This window comes from Ranitomeya imitator, chromosome 7, assembly GCF_032444005.1.
Source record: "Ranitomeya imitator isolate aRanImi1 chromosome 7, aRanImi1.pri, whole genome shotgun sequence".
NCBI classification, from domain to species: domain Eukaryota; kingdom Metazoa; phylum Chordata; class Amphibia; order Anura; family Dendrobatidae; genus Ranitomeya; species Ranitomeya imitator.
In genome coordinates, this window is record NC_091288.1 from 43,174,924 (window position 1) to 43,197,365 (window position 22,442).

Below are 22,442 nucleotides of genomic sequence, written 5' to 3' on the forward strand. Positions count from 1 at the left end.
TATGTTTATAGCAGCCACATAGTATATAGCACAGGCCACGTAGTATTTGCTATATACTACATGGCTCCTATATACTACGTGGCCTGTGCTATATACTATGTGGCTGCTATATACATACATACATATTCTAGAATACCCAATGCGTTAGAATCGGGCCACCATCTAGTGTAATATAATGTCCTTAACTTTCTACCTCCATGTTCAGAATCCCAAAGTATAAAGATTATTTACTTACAATAATATGGAGCACTGAGTACTGAATAATTGATAATCTGGCACTTTTAGTTTCATGTTGCCAAATTAAATACGGTAGATTTTATTGTATGTTTTGTTTAAAAGTGATTATAATTGTTGCTACTATTATTGTAGGAATCTAAAATAATGTTTGAAAAAAAAATGCTAATTGAAACTTTTCAATTTGATACCATAAGGTGCAAAAGTAATACATTGTTGCATATGCTTATCCTTCTAATTATACTTCAGTCCACAGCAAATCCATTATTTTACATGTGTCGTCTACAGAATTGTCATGTCATGATTGTTGCAGCAAATCACATCATAGCCCGCTGCTATGATGTGTCATCACTGACATCTTTACCATGATTGCACAATATGTAATTACCACAGGGAACAAACAGATGCAATAGGGACCTGTACACTAAACAATTGCTGTATCATAGAATTCAGATATAATAACAATGAATCTTTTGAGGATGTTAGATGATAACTGATGGTGAAGGCCTGGGTTTGGTTTTTCTGTATTATTCTTGTATACTTTTTGCCATTTGCTTAGTATCACAACATGACGCATTTCTGTAAAAGTGCGCAAAATAGCAAGTTATACAAAATACTACTTTGTAATATACATCAATCATCTAAAGTGTGCCGATCTCAAGTTATCTTCTCTTGTCCTAAGTTTGGTCCACTCCCGGCTTGTGCTGGACACAGAACAGCTTTTCCTGTGTCAGCATGTCATGAGTGCTGTGTATGAAGGAGGCGGTAACAGAATATTTTCGGAAATGTACCTCTTTAAGCCCCATACTTAGGCCAAGAGTGCCATGTGTAAAGAACTACAGCTGTGCCTAAGTTTGTGAACCCTTCCAAAGTTTTCATATTTCCATATACTGTTGACAAAGCTACATCGTATTTTCACAGAAATCCTAAAAGTATATTAAGAGAACCAAATCAAATAAATTAGTTTAAAAAAATAAATAAATTACACCTTGTATTTTTTTTTTTTATTAAGGAAAAAGCTCCAATATCATATCTTTGAGAGGCAAAAGTATGTGAACCTTGAAGGATTAGCAGATAAAGTGAAGCTGAAATTAGAGTTAAGGTACCGTCACATTAAGCGACGCTGCAGCGATATAGACAACGATGCCGATCGCTGCAGCGTCGCTGTTTAGTCGTGTGCTCGCTGGGGAGCTGTCACACAGACAGCTCTCCAGCGACCAACGATGCCGAAGTCCCTGGGTAACCAGGGTAAACATCGGGTTACTAAGAGCAGAGCCGCGCTTAGTAACCCGATGTTTACCCTGGTTACCATTGTAAATGTAAAAAAAAACAAACACTACATACTTACATTCCGGTGTCTGTCACGTCCCTCGCCGTCAGCTTCCCGCGCTCACAGTGCGGGAAGCTGACGGCGAGGGACGCGACAGACACCGGAATGTAAGTATGTAGTGTTTGTGTTTTTTTTACATTTACAATGGTAACCAGGGTAAATATCGGGTTACTAAGCGCAGCCCTGCGCTTAGTAACCCGATGTTTACCCTGGTTACAAGTGAAGACATCGCTGGATCGGTGTCACACATGCCGATTCAGCAATGTCAGCGGGTGATCCAGCGACGAAATAAAGTGCTGGCCTTCTAGCTCCGACCAGCGATCTCACAGCAGGATCCTGATCGCTGCTGCGTGTCAAACACAACGATATCGCTATCCAGGACGCTGCAACGTCACGGATCGCTATCGTTATCGTTGTAAAGTTGTTCAGTGTGAAGGTACCTTAAGGTGAAGGTGTTTTCAATGAATGGGATGTGTTGTGAATTCTGTGGCTGAGTTCACTTCTGTGGTCACAAGTGGTATTGCAGTCTCTGGGCTTCCTCCCTCAGGTGTTTTGGTGAGCTCGTTGGCTGCCTTGCTATTTAGCTCCACCTGAGTCTGTCTTCCTTGCTCCTTGTCAATGTTCCAGTGTTGGATCTGAGCTACTGCATCTTTCCTTGGGCCTGCTGCTCTGCTAGATAAGTGCTTCTAGTTTGTTTTCTGTTTTTTCTGTCCAGCTTGCTATTAACTTTTGCTGGAAGCTCTGAGAAGCAAAGGGGTGCACCGCCGTGCTGTTAGTTCGGCACGGTGGGTCTTTTTGCCCCTTTGCGTGGTTTTCGTTTTAGGGTTTTTTGTAGACTGCATAGTTCTCTTTGCTATCCTCGCTCTGTCTAGAATATCGGGCCTCACTTTGCTGAATCTATTTCATTCCTACGTTTGTCTTTTCATCTTGCTAACAGTCATTATATGTGGGGGCTGCCTATTCCTTTGGGGTATTTCTCTGAGGTAAGTCAGGCTTGTATTTCTATCTTCAGGCTAGTCAGCTCCTCAGGCAGTGCCGAGTTGCATAGGTAGTTGATAGGCGCAATCCACTGCTGCTTACAGTTGTGTGAGGATAGATCAGGTACTGCAGTCTACAGAGATTCCACGTCTCAGAGCTCGTCCTATTGTTTTTGGTTATTGCCAGATCTCTGTATGTGCGCTGATTACTGCACGCTGTGTTGCCTGATTGCCAGCCATAACAGTACAAGGAGCCCTTCAATGATTTCCAATAGAGGGAAAAAAGAAATCCTGACATCATTTTTTTTTCTTAGCTCTGTCTTCAGTCTTTTTTTTCCCCTAGACATTAGAGTGCTTCAGGACACAGCTGTGGACATGGATATTCAGGCTCTGTGCTGCTCAATGGATAATCTCGTTGTAAATGTACAAAAGATTCAAGATACTATTGATCAGAAATCGATGCTAGAACCAAGAATTCCGATTCCTGATTTGTTTTTTGGTGACAGAACTAAGTTCCTGAGCTTCAGAAATAATTGTAAGCTATTTTTGGCCTTGAAACCTCATTCTTCTGGTAATCCTATTCAACAGGTTTTGATTATTATTTCTTTTTTGCGCGGCGACCCACAGGACTGGGCGTTTTCTCTTGCACCAGGAGATTCTGCATTGAGTAATGTTGATGCATTTTTCCAGGCGCTGGGATTGCTTTACGATGAGCCTAATTCAGTGGATCAAGCTGAGAAAAATCTGCTGGCTTTATGCCAGGGTCAGGATGATGTAGAAGTATATTGTCAGAAATTTAGAAAATGGTCAGTACTCACTCTGTGGAATGAATCTGCACTAGCGGCTTTGTTCAGAAAGGGTCTCTCTGAAGCTCTTAAGGATGTAATGGTGGGATTTCCTATGCCTGCTGGTTTGAATGAGTCTATGTCCTTGGCCATTCAGATCGGTCGTCGCTTGCGTGAGCGTAAATCTGTGCACCATCTGGCGGTATTGTCTGAGAGTAAGCCTGAGCCTATGCAGTGCGACAGGACTATGACTAAAGTAGAACGGCACGAACACAGACGTCTGAACAGACTGTGTTTCTATTGTGGTGATTCTACTCATGCTATTTCTAATTGTCCTAAACGCACTAGGCGGTTCGATAGCTCTGCCGTTATTGGTACTGTACAGTCCAAATTCCTTTTGTCCATTACCTTAATGTGCTCTTTGTCATCATATTCTGTCATGGCGTTTGTGGATTCAGGCGCTGCCCTGAATCTGATGGATTTGGATTATGCTAAACGTTGTGGATTTTTCTTGGAGCCTTTGCGGTGTCCTATTCCGTTGAGAGGAATTGATGCTACACCTTTGGCCAAGAATAAGCCTCAGTACTGGGCCCAGCTGACCATGTGCATGGCTCCTGCACATCAGGAAGTTATTCGCTTTTTGGTACTGCATAATTTGCATGATGTGGTCGTGTTGGGGTTGCCATGGCTACAAACCCATAATCCAGTATTGGATTGGAACTCTATGTCGGTAACCAGCTGGGGTTGTCAGGGAGTACATGGTGATGTTCCATTTTTGTCTATTTCGTCATCCATTCCTTCTGACATCCCAGAGTTCTTGTCGGACTTTCAGGATGTATTTGAAGAGTCCAAGTCTGATGCCCTACCTCCGCATAGGAATTGTGATTGTGCTATCGATTTGATTCCTGGTAGTAAATTCCCTAAGGGTCGTTTATTTAATTTGTCCGTACCTGAACACACCGCTATGCGCAGTTATGTGAAGGAGTCCCTGGAGAAGGGACATATTCGCCCATCGTCGTCACCATTGGGAGCAGGGTTCTTTTTTGTAGCCAAGAAGGATGGTTCGCTAAGACCGTGTATTGATTACCGCCTTCTTAATAAGATCACTGTTAAGTTTCAGTATCCCTTGCCATTGATTTCTGACTTGTTTGCTCGGATTAAGGGGGCTAGTTGGTTTACTAAGATTGATCTTCGTGGTGCGTATAATCTGGTGAGAATCAGGCAGGGAGATGAATGGAAAACGGCATTTAATACGCCCGAGGGTCATTTTGAGTATCTGGTGATGCCGTTCGGACTTGCCAATGCTCCATCTGTTTTTCAGTCTTTTATGCATGACATTTTCCGTGAGTATCTGGATAAATTCTTGATTGTTTACTTGGATGACATTTTGATCTTCTCAGATGATTGGGAGTCTCATGTGAAGCAAGTCAGAATGGTTTTCCAGGTACTGCGTGCTAATTCCTTGTTCGTGAAGGGATCAAAGTGTCTCTTCGGTGTGCAGAAAGTTTCATTTTTGGGGTTCATCTTTTCCCCTTCTACTATCGAGATGGATCCGGTTAAGGTTCAGGCCATCCAGGATTGGACTCAGCCGACATCTCTAAAAAGTTTGCAGAAATTCCTGGGCTTTGCTAATTTTTATCGTCGCTTCATCTGTAATTTTTCTAGCATTGCCAGACCATTGACCGATTTGACCAAGAAGGGTGCTGATTTGGTTAATTGGTCTTCTGCTGCTGTGGAAGCTTTTCAGGAGTTGAAGCGTCGTTTTTGCTGTGCCCCTGTGTTGTGTCAACCTGATGTTTCTCTTCCGTTCCAGGTCGAGGTTGATGCTTCTGAGATTGGTGCAGGGGCGGTTTTGTCACAGAGAGGTTCTGGTTGCTCAGTGTTCAAACCATGTGCTTTCTTTTCCAGGAAATTTTCTGCTGCTGAGCGTAATTATGATGTGGGCAACCGAGAGTTGCTGGCCATGAAGTGGGCATTCGAGGAGTGGCGTCATTGGCTTGAGGGTGCTAAGCATCGCGTGGTGGTTTTGACTGATCATAAGAACCTTACTTATCTTGAGTCTGCCAAGCGCTTGAATCCTAGACAGGCCCGTTGGTCGTTATTTTTTGCTCGTTTTGATTTTGTGATTTCATACCTTCCGGGCTCTAAAAATGTGAAGGCGGATGCTCTGTCTAGGAGTTTTGTGCCCGACTCTCCGGGGTTATCTGAGCCGGCGAGTATCCTCAAGGAAGGAGTCATTGTGTCTGCCATCTCCCCTGATTTGCGGAGAGTGTTGCAGAAATTTCAGGCTAATAAACCTGATCGTTGTCCGGCCGAGAAACTGTTCGTCCCTGATAGGTGGACTAGTAAAGTTATCTCTGAACTTCATTGTTCGGTGCTGGCCGGTCATCCAGGAATCTTTGGTACCAGGGAGTTGGTTGCTAGATCCTTCTGGTGGCCATCTCTGTCACGGGATGTGCGTGCTTTTGTGCAGTCCTGTGGAATTTGTGCTAGGGCTAAGCCCTGCTGTTCACGTGCCAGTGGGTTGCTTTTGCCCTTGCCGGTCCCGAAGAGGCCTTGGACACATATTTCGATGGATTTCATTTCTGACCTTCCCGTTTCTCAAAAAATGTCTGTCATTTGGGTGGTCTGTGATCGCTTTTCTAAAATGGTCCATCTGGTGCCCTTGGTTAAATTGCCTTCCTCCTCTGATTTGGTGCCTTTGTTCTTCCAGCATGTGGTTCGTTTACATGGCATTCCTGAGAATATTGTTTCTGACAGAGGTTCCCAGTTTGTCTCGAGGTTCTGGCGAGCCTTTTGTGGTAGGATGGGCATTGACCTATCTTTTTCCTCGGCCTTCCATCCTCAGACTAATGGCCAGACCGAACGAACCAATCAGACCTTGGAAACATATCTGAGATGTTTTGTTTCCGCTGACCAGGATGATTGGGTGTCATTTTTGCCGTTGGCTGAGTTCGCCCTTAATAATCGGGCCAGCTCGGCTACCTTGGTCTCTCCATTTTTCTGCAATTCTGGGTTCCATCCTCGTTTCTCTTCAGGACAGGTTGAGTCTTCGGACTGTCCTGGTGTGGATTATGTGGTGGACAGGTTGCAGCAGATCTGGACTCAGGTAGTGGACAATTTGACCTTGTCCCAGGAGAAGGCTCAGCTTTTCGCTAATCGCAGACGCCGTGTGGGACCCCGACTTCGTGTTGGGGATCTGGTTTGGTTATCTTCTCGTCATATACCTATGAAGGTTTCCTCTCCTAAATTTAAACCTCGTTTTATTGGTCCGTATAGGATTTCTGAGATTCTCAATCCGGTGTCTTTTCGTCTGACCCTTCCAGACTCCTTTTCCATACATAATGTGTTCCATAGGTCGTTGTTGAGGAGATACGTGGCACCTATGGTTCCATCTGTGGAGCCTCCTGCCCCTGTTTTGGTGGAGGGGGAATTGGAGTATATTGTGGAGAAGATTTTGGATTCTCGTGTCTCTAGACGGAAACTCCAGTATCTGGTCAAGTGGTGGGGTTATGCTCAGTAAGATAATTCCTGGGTTTTTGCCTCTGATGTCCATGCCCCAGATCTTGTTCGTGCCTTTCATGTGGCTCATCCTGGTCGGCCTGGGGGTTCTGGTGAGGGTTCGGTGACCCCTCCTCAAGGGGGGGGTACTGTTGTGAATTCTGTGGCTGAGTTCACTTCTGTGGTCACAAGTGGTATTGCAGTCTCTGGGCTTCCTCCCTCAGGTGTTTTGGTGAGCTCGTTGGCTGCCTTGCTATTTAGCTCCACCTGAGTCTGTCTTCCTTGCTCCTTGTCAATGTTCCATTGTTGGATCTGAGCTACTGCATCTTTCCTTGGGCCTGCTGCTCTGCTAGATAAGTGCTTCTAGTTTGTTTTCTGTTTTTTCTGTCCAGCTTGCTATTAACTTTTGCTGGAAGCTCTGAGAAGCAAAGGGGTGCACCGCCGTGCTGTTAGTTCGGCACGGTGGGTCTTTTTGCCCCTTTGCGTGGTTTTCGTTTTAGGGTTTTTTGTAGACTGCATAGTTCTCTTTGCTATCCTCGCTCTGTCTAGAATATCGGGCCTCACTTTGCTGAATCTATTTCATTCCTACGTTTGTCTTTTCATCTTGCTAACAGTCATTATATGTGGGGGCTGCCTATTCCTTTGGGGTATTTCTCTGAGGTAAGTCAGGCTTGTATTTCTATCTTCAGGCTAGTCAGCTCCTCAGGCAGTGCCGAGTTGCATAGGTAGTTGATAGGCGCAATCCACTGCTGCTTACAGTTGTGTGAGGATAGATCAGGTACTGCAGTCTACAGAGATTCCACGTCTCAGAGCTCGTCCTATTGTTTTTGGTTATTGCCAGATCTCTGTATGTGCGCTGATTACTGCACGCTGTGTTGCCTGATTGCCAGCCATAACAGGGATGGCAATCAGGTGTGAGTAGGTGACGTGTTTTATTTAAAGAACAGGTATCCATCAATGTCTGATCTTCGCAACACATGTTTGTGGAAGTGTATTACTGCATGAATATAAGAGATAACTGAGGACCTAAAAAAAGAAAAAAAAAAGTAATTGATGCTCATCAGGCTGGACAAGATTACAAAAACATTTCTAAAGAGTTTGGACTCCACCAATTCACAGTCATACATATTGTACACTCAGAGATAAAATTCAAAACCATTTTTCCCCTCCCCATGAGTGGTTGGCCAATAAAGATCACTCCAAGAGCAAGGTGTATAATAGTCAGCAAGGTCATAAAGGAACCCAAGGTAACCTTTAAGCAACTAAAGGTCTCTCACATTACCCAATGTTAATGTGTCCACTGTCCACCATCAGGAGAGCACTGAACGGCAATGTTGTTCATGGCAAGGTTGCAAAGAGAAACCGGTTGCTTTCCAAAAAGAACATTACTGCCCATCTTTAGTTTGCTAAAGATGAATAAAAAGAATAACTGTTTAACTCCATATCAGCATGGGTTTATGAGAAATCGCTCCTGTCAAACCAATCTAATCAGTTTTTATGAAGAGGTAAGCTATAGGCTGGACCACGGTGAGTCATTGGACGTGGTATATCTCGATTTTTCCAAAGCGTTTGATACCGTGCTGCACAAGAGGTTGGTACACAAAATGAGAATGCTTGGTCTGGGGGAAAATGTGTGTAAATGGGTTAGTAACTGGCTTAGTGATAGAAAGCAGAGGGTGGTTATAAATGGTATAGTCTCTAACTGGGTCGCTGTGACCAGTGGGGTACCGCAGGGGTCGGTATTGGGACCTGTTCTCTTCAACATATTCATTAATGATCTGGTAGAAGGTTTACACAGTAAAATATCGATATTTGCAGATGATACAAAACTATGTAAAGCAGTTAATACAAGAGAAGATAGTATTCTGCTACAGATGGATCTGGATAAGTTGGAAACTTGGGCTGAAAGGTGGCAGATGAGGTTTAACAATGATAAATGTAAGGTTATACACATGGGAAGAAGGAATCAATATCACCATTACACACTGAACGGGAAGCCACTGGGTAAATCTGACAGGGAGAAGGACTTGGGGATCCTAGTTAATGATAAACTTACCTGGAGCAGCCAGTGCCAGGCAGCAGCTGCCAAGGCAAACAGGATCATGGGGTGCATTAAAAGAGGTCTGGATACACATGATGAGAGCATTATACTGCCTCTGTACAAATCCCTAGTTAGACCGCACATGGAGTACTGTGTCCAGTTTTGGGCACCGGTGCTCAGGAAGGATATAATGGAACTAGAGAGACTACAAAGGAGGGCAACAAAATTAATAAAGGGGATGGGAGAACTACAATACCCAGATAGATTAGCGAAATTAGGATTATTTAATCTAGAAAAAAGACGACTGCGGGGCGATCTAATAACCATGTATAAGTATATAAGGGGACAATACAAATATCTCACTGAGGATCTGTTTATACCAAGGAAGGTGACGGGCACAAGGGGGCATTCTTTGCGTCTGGAGGAGAGAAGGTTTTTCCACCAACATAGAAGAGGATTCTTTACTGTTAGGGCAGTGAGAATCTGGAATTGCTTGCCTGAGGAGGTGGTGATGGCGAACTCAGTCGAGGGGTTCAAGAGAGGCCTGGATGTCTTCCTGGAGCAGAACAATATTGTATCATACAATTATTAGGTTCTGTAGAAGGACGTAGATCTGGGGATTTATTATGATGGAATAGGCTGAACTGGATGGACAAATGTCTTTTTTCGGCCTTACTAACTATGTTACTATGTTACTATGATCACCTGGACCAGCCAAAAGGCTACTTGAACAATGTTGGATGAGACCAAAATAGATATTTTTGGTTTAACTGAGAAGAATTATGTTTGGGGAAAAAAAAAAAAAAAAACAAAACACTGCATTACAGCATTAAAATCTTATACCATCTGTGAAACACAGTGGTGGTAACATCGTGGTTTGGGCCTGTTTTACTTAATCTGGGCAAGGACAGCTTGCCATCATTGTTGGAACAAAGAATTCTGATTTTTGTCAGCAAATTCTAAAAAGTAAAATATCAGTACATCTGTCCATGAGTTACGGTAAGTCTACTGAATCTCAAGAGAACATGGGTCATGCACCGCCACCAAGATAATGACCCAACGCACTAAAGTCATTCTAAAAAAAGAATAAAAGTTAAAGTTTTTGATTGGACAAGTTATAATCTTAACCTTAATACTAGAGAAATGTGGAAGGAGCTGAAAGCGAGCAGCTTATAACAGAATTGAAGTTCTTTTACAGGCAGGAATGGGCTAAAATTCCTCCAAGCCGATGTGCAGGACTAATCAGCAATTACCGGAAACTTTTAAGATGCCTGCAGATGAGCGTATAAAAATATCGTCCAAGTTTCATCCAGAAAACCAGGACAACTTTTTTTTTTTTTCATAATTTTCAGCAGATTTTCATAAATGTCTTTTTTTTATGTCTGTGTGACGTCCGTGTGCGATACATTCATACAACTGCATTAATACACGTACATGATCACATACAATTTCCTAGATTTAGAATAGAAATAGATCTGTAAAAATCAGATGCCACCCGGATGGTCCGTGTAGGATTAGATTTTTCTTCTCACACCCATAGACTTGAATGTGTAATTCTCATCCAAGTCTCAGATGAAAGTAGTGCATGCTTCGATTATTTTCTCACGAACACTTGGACCGAGAAAAAAAATAAAAATAAAATCTGAACAGCAGTATAGGCACACGTCCGGTTTATACGCGCATCTGAATGAGCCCTAGATGCAGTTATTGCTGAGAGAAAGGGTCACTCCAGATACTGAAAGCAAAATGTCTGCAGATTTTTGCTACTCAAAGCTATGTAATATTGCATTATTTTTCTCATTTAAAAAATGACAAAGGCTAATAATTTTTTACTCAGTTGTGTGATTTGGTTCTCTTTATCTACTTTCAGAACCTGTGTAAAAATCTGCCGTATGCAAGGAAAAATATAGGCAGAAATATGGAAAATTCTGAAAAGCTCACAGCCCCTTGAGTAGCAAACGGCAGTGGTTAAAATCTGCGACTGTATCACTATATCATTCTGCATATTCAATTTTTTTTATTCATTTTTTTGGAGATCATAAATCTGTAAGGTGATTTTTTTTTTTAAACTATGAAGTCAATTGTTTGCTGTAAGTCACTAGGAAATTATGAAATCTACTATACACACTGTTCTTTCAGATTGTGTTTTTTTGCTGTTTTATTTACAATTGTTATGCTCTAGGTATGGTGCTTTTTTTGTGTCTTTGTGGGGTTGTTCTCAGACCTCCAGTGTTTCTCTTCCCTTAAAAAAACAAGTAAAAACACACGTATACGGTTAATGTGACTAGTATGTTTTTGTACTGGTTTTAACATTACAGATAGGCTGTGATTCCATAAGGCTAGGTTCACATGTTGCATATTTGGTGCTGGTACTAGAAAAGTATGCGCTTTCATCCACATGCTGCATTATTATGTGCGCAGGATATTTACGTAGATTAGATTTTGTTGGGTTTTTCAAAAATATACAGCGTATAAGTTGCGGAAGTAATTTTTTGGGGGTACATATTTTACCCATTCATTTTGATGGGGACCATAAATCCACAGGTTAATCTGCTGGCTTAGCTTTGTTCTGTTGATTTTTTGTTGTTGCAGCAAATAAAAAAGAACGCGTGAATAAGTGCTGAAACGCTGTGGATTTCAATTTAGAAATCTGTATGTAAAATCCACACCAAATATGCAATATGTGAAACTGGCCTAAGAAATCCTGGAATAACATAAACTGGAATCTTAAAAATCTAATTAAAAACAAAAACAAATGCACGTTCTAAAACATTAACACAAAAAAGGCAATTAAAAAAAAAAAAAAGGTACATTTTTTTCTTTATATAAATAATGCAATAAAAAAAGATTTGTAAGAGGTGGTACTAAACTAGTGTTTTAAAAAATAAACTACACATTAAAAAAAAAAAAAAGTGATGAAATTATGTGCATGAGAATCCTCAGACACCTTCATGCAGATGTGTTGGCACATGGAGAATCCTTCCAACTTGATTGTGATAATGCAAATATTCACCAAGAAATAATTTTTTGGGTTCAGTTGTTCAAACACTTTTGTAGCGACCAATGAGACTATCCAGCATTTCCATGAGTGAAACACTTTTTTTTCACTGATAAGCTAATTTTTCAGTACATCCTTTGACAAATTCCGCATCAGGAATTTTACTAAACGGAAGTAGGCAGCATATCCAACAATCAAATATATATTTCTGAAAATAACATTTTGGAGATTTTTATTATTTTTTTTTTTTCAAGGAGCAAGTGCCTTTGTAGAAATACGCTTAGAATGCTATGTTCCCACAATGAGTTTTCAGTGAATTTTTAATGGCATAGAATTTCTCCACCCATCAGGCCATGTTCCCACAATTAGGGTATGTGCACACAATGCAGATTTCCTGCAGATCTGCAGCTTTTTTTTTTTCTGCACAGAAACGCTACAGATCTACAAGTGATTTTACAGTACAATGTAAATCAATGGCATAAAAAAATATGCTGTGCTAATGGTGCAGAAAAATCTGCACGGAAAACGCAGCAGATTCAAAAAAGGACCATGTCAATTCTTTGTGCAGATCTGCTGCGTTTCTCAACCCATTCCATAATAGAAATCTGCAGGGGTAAAAAAAAAAAAAAAAAAAAAAGGAAGAAATCTGCAACGTGTGCACATACCAAAAAAAAGGCGCAGATTCTGACCTGCGTTTTTTGCCAAGAAATGCAGAATCTGCACAGAAAATTCCACAGTCAAATCTGCAACGTGTGCATATAGCCTTAGCTATTGATGTTGCAGGTTTTCTGCACCATTTCTGCATCCATTAAGTAAATTGGGTTACTGGCATTTAAAAAAAAAAAAAAAAAAAAGGGAAAGACAAATTGCTGCAAACTCACCATGTGAAGGTAGCCTGAAGGTTACTTGCAAAAAAAAATAAATAAATTAATATATATTTTATAAACATAAAATATAGTTTAAATGCAAGCAAACTGTATATATGTACACGGAGTAAAAACAAATAAAAAAAAAAAAAGTCATCATGGGAATGTAGCAGGAGCAATTTCACATCACCCAGCAGCATACACAGTGCCATTTACCTTGACCTAATTTTTGTCCATGTACTCCATAATACAGGCTGCCCTAAACCATATTGTGTCTGCTAAATGTATTTTTCTAGTATTTGGCATATGATATACAGCATAGTATTTTTTATATTATTTATCATACCTTACATATATTATTGAATTAATCAATTGCCTATTACTTAAAAGCAGTTACAATTTTGCTTTTTTCTATAAAGATGATATGTCAAGATAAAGGTCAAACTGAATGTTACTGTGCAGGAATTGCATTGCATTGCATTTGGGCAGAGAGGATAAAATAAAGAATCTCAAGTATATAGAATTCAGACAAGGTAAAAACATAAACAACCTGGGAGAGCTGTTCAGCAAGATGAACTGGCTCGTGTGTGCCAAGCCTTCAGCCTGGGAGGGTGTGTGCCAAGCCTTCAGCCTGGGAGGGTGTGTGCCAGTGACGACAGCAGCAGACTACCGAGGCCCTGGCGCCAGCTCCTTGGGATGGGAGTGACTCTGTCTGCAAACCTGAGTCTTCTTATGATTGATTCACTACCAGAACCTTCCTACTTCCTAAGCCACAATTTATGATCACTGCACAGATCAATCAAAAAGTTCATAAAACTGAGATGGAAAAAAAAACCTCTTTTCATAGAACAGCCTCATGTTCTTTTCCTTGTCATCCAGACATCACATAACAATGGTTAAATAAATGTCATAACACTATAAAATAACAAGAATATTCAGAACTGGGATCATCTCATCAAAACAATATTTTATTTTAAATATTTATTTTTTTCATGAAAGAAAACAAAAATAATAAACAACATGGATAAATTGTATCCAAAATAAATATACCTTTGTCCATGAAATACATCAGTAGTAGCCTAGTGTGGAGGCAGAAAAAGAACAACAGAAAAAAAAATGGATGGATAAAAACTTTTTTTTTTTTTTTTGCACTGGACATTGGGAATGTTTGACCGGAAGATACTAAAAAAAAAAAGTCCAATTTTTGCAGTTCATACAAAGAAAAGGAAACTGTACATAAAGGATGCAGCAATTTACAAGGGTTCGATGCAGATTTCATTAAAAAAGATAATTTAGACGAGGGTTTCTTATATCTACATATAAAAATTCATCTTTATCCATTAAAAATTAGGTTATCCAAAAAGGCACCAAATCCTGTATAGAAAAAAACCCACAAAACTGCACTGGCGACTCACAAACTATAGGGGGGCAACTGTGGACTTCTGTTCTGACCTGTTACATTGTAACAAATTATACAATGATAAGGGTTTTTTTTTGGCAAAAAAACAAACAAAAAAAACAACAACTTTGTAACATGTAGAAAAATAACCACTGATTGTCTCTGCCATTCATTTGTGGAAATTGTAGTGGCATAACAGAGGTAGGGAGGCTAGCTGATCCCAGAGCATGCTGAGACTTGTAGTTCCACAAATGACAACACTTATATAGGTTAACCTAAGCCTGTAAAGCTAATTCAGACTGAATAATTAATTTTGAAAACGAATACTTTTTAAATCCAATCAGGATTTGATACCATAATTTTGCCCTAATTGCTGCAATTAATTATTCCTATTCCACTATTTTTTTTTATTTTTTACATCGATCCAATTCATGTCTACTGAAATGGCAGACAGCATTCTCTCCAGTCATCAGTGAGTCCAGGGTCTGATTGATCAGATCACCAGCAGTCTATATGACATGAACCTGAAGCCACCTGTGATCAGTGACACAGAAAGGAGACCTCTCCCAGTGATTGTGTCCACACTGCCTATTAGTGTTCATTATCATAGCCCCTTTATTGGGGGTCCCTTAGAAGATAGTCCCTGCTGTGACAGCTGCACTGCTGTGATGGTGGAGGTGGTGCTGCTGCTGCAGTAATGGACTGGACTGAAGGTGTGTGGCTGGATTTGCGGTTTGGTACCAGGAGGAGTAGCTGCCTAGGAAGGCACTGGGGCTGGAGCCAGAGTTGGGGGGCTGGATGCTGGGGGTTGGGTTAGGCCCCTGCAATCTTTGATGTGACCCAAAGTCCCAAGTGACTGCAGAAGGGGGAGAATTGCAGGTTGGGGATTCGTTGCCTGTTGGGAGCTGGTCAGCTGGCAACTCTCCACTTTTCCACATCTTCTTAAACTTTGATCTACGATTCTGAAACCAGATTTTTACCTGATGATTTAAAATAGGGTTACAGTCAGTGACTTTACAAATGTGCACAATGTATACACCTGTCTATCGTGTCATCCATCTATAATCATATATCCCGGGTATGTTAGATCGCTCTGCGATGCTGCAAAGTATATTGTAATAGAAACATAAAGTAAAAAAAAATTGGTGTCATTTTATTTCAACTATAGTGAAATATGTCGACCAAAAATATATATTGATATAGTTATATCTATATATAATATATAGACATCTATATAACTATATATAAATGTAAAATAGAAATAGACTTCTATAATATATGTATATACATTACACCTCACAGAACAATGAGATAGAAACAATAGAAACAACAATTTTACTAAGACCTGGTTATAAGGAAATGTAAGTTTTTAGACACGCACGCATACACTATCTATCTATCTATCTATCTATCTATCTATCTATCTATCCATATGAATATATGTGCACACATCTATCTATACATACACTGACAGATCAATACAATGTTGCATGGTTTGACTCCAGATGATGCCGAATATTAATCTGATTCACTCCCGAAATATTTAAAGAAAAACAGCAGCTAATGATGCAGTTCTACATAGTAATAAAACATTAATGGTAGTTACAACGTATATAATTTTAATGGCAGTAATATGTATTTTTCTCAGTGCTGATTTTATGTACAATCAATATGAATGGCTATATGTGCACACTGAAGAAATCGGAAATCACACAGACTAGATACAATGAAAGTTACATAAATGATGCATTATCCACAGAATGTGTATATATATATATATATATATATATATATATATATATATATATATATATATATATATATATATATATATATATATATACACACACACACACACACACACGCAAACATAATAGATAATATTCTATATAGGAATTATATATATATATATATATATATATATATATATATATATATACACACACACACACACACACACACATTATATATATATATATATATATATATATATATATATATATACACACACATATATATATATATAAATACATTCCTGCTTTGCTATTATGTAGCATACTATATAGAATATTATCTATTATGTATCCCTCAATTTTAATGACTGAATGATATAAATGTCATGAAAACACACAAGCTGTACATAACTAGATACACACACTTAGAATAACAATACTATATTAGTAATAAATGTGTCTCTAATTTACAATATACACGGTAGCCTTTATATATTCCTGTATATAATAACATATAGCAGATAAGCTCTTCGATCTCAGCCCTGACCTGTGTCTGGGTCAGGCCCAGCAGTGCTGCCAGCTCAGCTCTCTCGGGCAGTGCCAGGTATTGGGTTTTCTGAAACCTCTTCTGCAGGGATGCCAGTTGGAAACTGGAGTAGATGGTCCTGGGTTTGCGAACTTTTTTGGGTTTTCCATTTACTATCCTGACCTCAGGCTCACACTCCTCTTTTACTGTGGAACATAGGGGAGAAGTTAGTTATCAGGCAGAACATAGTCCATATAATGCGATGCTAGGTCGGGGGCCAGCATAATGACACTTGTCCCTGATCTGCAGCACTTAGCTGTGGGGGTCAGGTCTTATTTTTGCACATCATGAAAGCAGCAGTAGCCATGGAGTAAAGCACATTGCATGCACAGGCGAGAAGAGAGTGCAACAAGTTTGTGATGGTGAGAATACTTTACCTTGGTCGTTGTGTGTAGGGGAAGGGCTTGTTCCATAGGGTCCATAGGAGCTGTAAGTGCCATTATAGGAGGGCAGATCATAGGACTTGGCAGAGTAGGAGATGCCATTGATGCCATTGCTGTGGAAGGGGTAGGATCCCATCTGTCCATAGGGAGAGCCCCCTGCACAGTGCTGCTGCTGCTGCTGGTTGGTGTAGTAGCTGCTGTCAGTAGCTGTGGACACAGGCAGGGTGGGGGACTCCTGGGACTTGTGGTGCAGGCTGTGATAACTATTTGAGGTCATTTGGTTTGAATGCATATCTGACACTAAGCTGTCAAACACTCCAGTCATTGTGGATCGCAAACTAAGGAGCTTGGGACGAGGTGAGCAGAAATCAGTGCAGCCAAAGTCACTCAGTCAGGGAAGAAAGCTCAGCAGCGATCAGGATGCAGAAACCATGATGATCCACACGCAGGAGGAGACCTGGCTGAAGAAGGGAGCGCTGCTGCTGATCACTACAGACTGTCTGCTACACTGGGCTTCAGCGCCAGGCATTTAACTCCAGTCACGTGACTCTCAACCACGTCACCTAGCAACAGCCAATCACAGCACCCACTGCTGGCTCAGGGTTCTCAGGGTTCTGCCCCAGGACAGCAGCTTCTCCCTCCCTCCCTCCTATGTGAGCTGCACTGACTCCTACACAGCAGGGGAGGGGGAGGGGAAGGAGACTCACTCCAGGTCCCAGAAGAAAAAGAAGAGAGCTAGTAGCTGCAAGCCTTCTTCTATCATGACCCTGCAAGAAAAACAAACCTAGGATATAGAGGATACAGAAATACTAAATGCTTGTCATTAACTCTTATATATATATTTTTTCTGATTGTTAGTACAAATTGTTACATCTATTGGGGCACATACAGACAGTAGATGACCCTGTGCAAGAACAGTATCTGGGGTCTTTCAGTCCAATAGACCATCATAATGCTCCCCTTTATGTGCTGCCTTGGAGGTGGTAGTGGCCCCTTTACTTTTTGGCTCACTTGGAGGTTGCACCATTGGTTTGTCTTCACCCCCGACCTCTATGGTAAACATATAGAGCATTTTTGATCCACAGTTGATCATTGGCTATTGGATTGGGCAGAAATACAGAGCTATGTGTGGCTAGTGTATGGCCAATACCTACCATAGAAGAAGTCTTATGGCTTCCTTAGAGAGATGGGCCCATCTCTGGTTGGTCCTATCACTTTTTTAGTGGCTAGAATCTGTTCAGGACTTTTTTTCTATAGGAGGCAGTACAATTGGCCCATGAGGAGCCCCAAATCCCAGTCCCAGTGGCAGACACAGACAGAAGAGGGCCCCTGTGCAAGAACAGTACGATGGCTGTTTGCAGTCTAGTAACTGATCAAAATGGACAATTCCACCTGCTTTGGAGTTGGTAGTGACCCCCTTACTTCCTCAGCCCCCGTACGGCTGCCCAGTTTGTGCCAATGATATAGCCGCCCCTGTCCAGTCCCTTCTGTCTTGAGTGGCTGTGCACATATACCCTGCACAGTGGCACATAACATCCCAAATTACAGGACAATAGGGAAGAATTCTTCCATAATGTGGTAATGTACATTTGTCCTCATTTTATTATTATATTATATTTTATTATAAAATAAATGCACACTGAGTTTATGGCAAAAAGGTGTGTGACCAACAGTGGCCACTGTCTGTATCAAAACTGGAGCATTCAAGCACCATCGGGATTCATCACCAAAAAAGTATACTGTATGGGAAAGCGCAGTCTGCTGTACTAGTCTATATAGGCTAGTGAACAGTATGAAGAGGCATACCAGCCACAACAAGGCCAGAAGAACATTTTGCCCTCCATCGGATGATTGGGACCCTATGTCAACCTCACAATATGTCAGGAGCTTTTCTATTTTTATATGCAGTTTCAGGTAATTTCAGGCGTATAAATTGTGGTTTCTCTATCAATGGCCACTTGTTCTGGTTGGTTGAGTGTCGATGCTATTTTGGTGCAGAGGCAATTTCTCATCCTCGTCTAGTACTCCCATAGGGACATCTTGGGATTCGGTAGTCGCCATGTCACCCATTTTATAGAGAGGGAATAACCAATTAAAAAACACTCTGTCATTAACAATTGTTACTTCTGTGGCACCAAAAAGACTGGAAATTAACAATTAACAGCAATGTATTTAATTGTAATTAGTGATGAATGAACGCTTTCGGTTAACGTGCTATCTGAGCATGCTCGGGTGTTATCCGAGTATCTTGGGCGTGATCAGATAATATATCAAAGAGACAGGCAATCCCCGCATGTGTTGCACCTGTCTACAGCCGCAGAGACTGGAATATATGATCCGAGCACGCTCACGACACTCGGATGCACACTTGGATGTCATCTAGGTGCAGTCTGATTTTTTTTTTTTATTGAACCCATAGACATAAACGAGCACGTGCTATCTGATTCTCTGGGGCAAATCATGCATGCTGCGATTTTTTTTTTCCTTGGACCACGAAAAAAAAAAATCAGACTTGCACAGCACCAAAGAATAACATGGGCACAAGTGCTATCTGGCAAAACCATGGATAGCACTCATGGGATTTAAATAAGTAAGTGATCTGATAGAAACAATGATTCTCATACCAACCTGTTCATTGAATATTCTGTACCTAAAATTATGGAAAGACTGGATCTGGAGTTGATGTACCCCTTATTGCACATGCATAGGTGTGCAGTAGATCTTGTAGAGAGTTCTTTCATGGACATTTTCACACTTTAGACTTGGAATTGTATTTTAATAATTTGCACTAGTCTTTGACAGTTTTGACACTAAATATGACACTTTGGCTACAGGTCCTCCAGAATGTACACCTCTATCCCAGAACTAGGTATATACATTCATTACCTAGTGTAGGTTATGTTCACTTGATTCTCATGGGTCCCAATGCAAAATCTCCAACAAAGGCTCCAACTATAATAACTATGATGGGCCTTTAATTGAATTGATCTTCACATATGGGCTAAATGGACTTTTGGGCTTTCCCAGGCTCAAGGGCCCGGGTCCAACTGCATCCCCTGCCCCCCACTATATTTACACCCCTGGTTATGTATAAAGACTAGCGCTCAAGTTGAGTGATTCAACAGTTTTCGACTATGTGCTTGATTTTTTTTTTATCCACATAAAACCTTCTACTGTTTTCTTTCTACACTCGGGTATAGATATAGTTATGTTTCTGTCCAAATCACCATTGTCTCCCTGGAAATTACAAGGATGAATTCAAAAGAAAAAAAAAATCTTTTTCGAAAACATAAATATTTACTTGTCTGCAATTTGCGCTTGTATTCTATTTCACATCAGACATTGCAGCGATTGCCCACCAGCACCACCTAGTGGCAAACCACAATATAATCCTATATCTATGAAGGCGCCAGTCTCTTCACATTAGCGACTTTCCAAAATAATAATTAAAAGCCACAGATCTGTTTTCCTGCTTACTGTCTGATCGCAACTCATAGGAACTTTACTTGCTGATACAGGATTGTTATGGGAAAAGTAGCTGATTATGTGAAAACATGGTCCCTGGCACTAAGACGTCTATTCACAGGATCTTTACTAGGAACAGCTATGCCAGCAAACAATATGTTCATACATGCATGTTAATGTCTCCCACGTGCACAAGAGCACGTTCTCCCGTCTATACCTATGACACTGTTGAGTTCTGGTTAGGAGACCTTCTGCCGGTCCACATATTCCAGCTCATACTCTGACCATGTTTCACGGTCATCTGAAATCCTTAGGCCGGTTTCACACATCAGTGCCTCTGGTACATGTAGTGACAGTTTTCTCAGGTACCGGAGACACGTACACATGTAGACCCATTCAAATTAATGGGTCTATGCAGATGTCTGCGTGTTTTCATGGACCATGTGTCCGTGTGTAAAACACAGAGACATGTCTGTTTTTTCCCGGCAGCACGTACCACAATGCGTCCCGCACACGTGCACATGGAGAACAGTGTACACTCTCCGTTGTGCGCACGGATGGCCGCGGGAGAAACAACGCTACTGTAAGCTGATGTCCCCTGTGTGCAGTGCTGAACCTGGCTTCCATCTGTTGTCCCCTGCTGTTCTGACAGCAGCGCAAGCAGGGGGCAATGAATGAAAGAAAACCCGACGTGGGGTCCGCCCTATATTTTCCAACCAACCCGGCAAAACTCACAGGTGCGGGCTGCTATTCTCAGGCTGGTAAAGAGCCATGGATATGGCCCCCCCCCCCCCCGAGCCTTAAAAAAGCAGCCCGCAGCTGCCCAGAAGAGGCGCATCTATTAGATGCGCCAGTTCTGGAGCTTAGCCTGGTTCTTCCCACTGCCCTGTAGCATTGGCACATGGAGTAATGAGGGGTTAATGTCACCTTCCTATTGTAAGATGACATTAAGCCAGCTTAGTAATGGAGAGGCGTCAATAAGACACCTATCCATTGCTAATCTCACAGTTGTTAAAGAGTTAATAAAACACACACACAGTAAAGGTACCTTCACACTAAACAACTTCACAACGATATCGCTAGCGATCCGTGACGTTGCAGCGTCCTGGATAGCGATACCGTTGTGTTTGACACGCAGCAGTGATCTGGATCCTGCTGTGCCATCGTTGGTCGCTGCATAAAGTCCAGAACTTTATTTTGTCGCTGGATCACCCGCAGACATCGCTGAATCGGCGTGTGTGACCCCGATTCAGCGATGTCTTCACTGGTAACCAGGGTAAACATCGGGTTATTAAGCGCAGGGCCACACTTAGTAACCCGATGTTTACCCTGGTTACCAGCGTAAAAGTAAAAAAAACAAACACTATATACTTACCTTCTGCTGTCTGTCCCCGGTGCTCTGCTTTTCTGCACTCCTCCTGCATCCTGTGTCAGCGACGGCCAGCCGGAAAGCAGAGCGGTGACGTCACCGCTGTGCTTTCCGGCCGCTGTGCTCACAGTCAGTGCAGGAAGCATAGCGCCGGGGACAGACAGCGGTAGGTAAGTATGTAGTGTTTTTTTTTTTTTACTTTTACGATGGTAACCATGGTAAACATCGGGTTACTAAGCGCGGCCCTGCGCTTAGTAACCCGATGTTTACCCTGGTTACCGGCATCGTTGGTCGCTGGAGAGCGGTCTGTGTGACAGCTCTCCAGCGACCAAACAACGACGCTGCAGCAATCGACATCGTTGTCGGTATCGCTGCAGCGTCGCTTAATGTGAAGGTACCTTAAGAAAAAGTATTTTAATGAAACAATGAAACACACAGGTTTTTAATATCTTTATTGTAAGCTCAATCCAAGCGAAGCCCTTGTTCCCCTGTAAAAAATTCCAAACTAAAAAAGCAACAATATCCCATACCTGTCCGCCGTACAGTCAAGTCCCACACAGTAATCCATATCATTTTACATCATCATGCATTTACATTTTACAACCGGGAGCGCTGCTAATGCGGCCGCTCCCGGCTGTAAACGACTGTGGAATGAATGAAATGCAGAGGGCGGAGCTTTGGTGACTAGCGGTACCATCACCGATGCTGCGCCCCCTGGCGGCATGAACTCATGTGAACTCTTGAGCATGGGAAAGTTTATAGCAAATTGGCAAGG

At 41.5% G+C, this 22,442-nt stretch overlaps 1 protein-coding gene across 1 annotated transcript; it reads right to left on the bottom strand.

The window, feature by feature from the left end:
• Positions 1-13,674: 13,674 nt before the first annotated feature.
• DLX2 (distal-less homeobox 2) lies at positions 13,675-17,335 on the bottom strand. The gene is made up of 3 exons (XM_069733146.1): positions 16,828-17,335; positions 16,412-16,596; positions 13,675-15,111 (listed from the first exon to the last, which is right to left on the bottom strand). The coding sequence occupies exons 1-3, from the start codon at positions 17,156-17,158 to the stop codon at positions 14,761-14,763; spliced, it is 867 nt and encodes a 288-aa protein (XP_069589247.1). The 5' UTR covers positions 17,159-17,335; the 3' UTR covers positions 13,675-14,760.
• Positions 17,336-22,442: the final 5,107 nt, after the last annotated feature.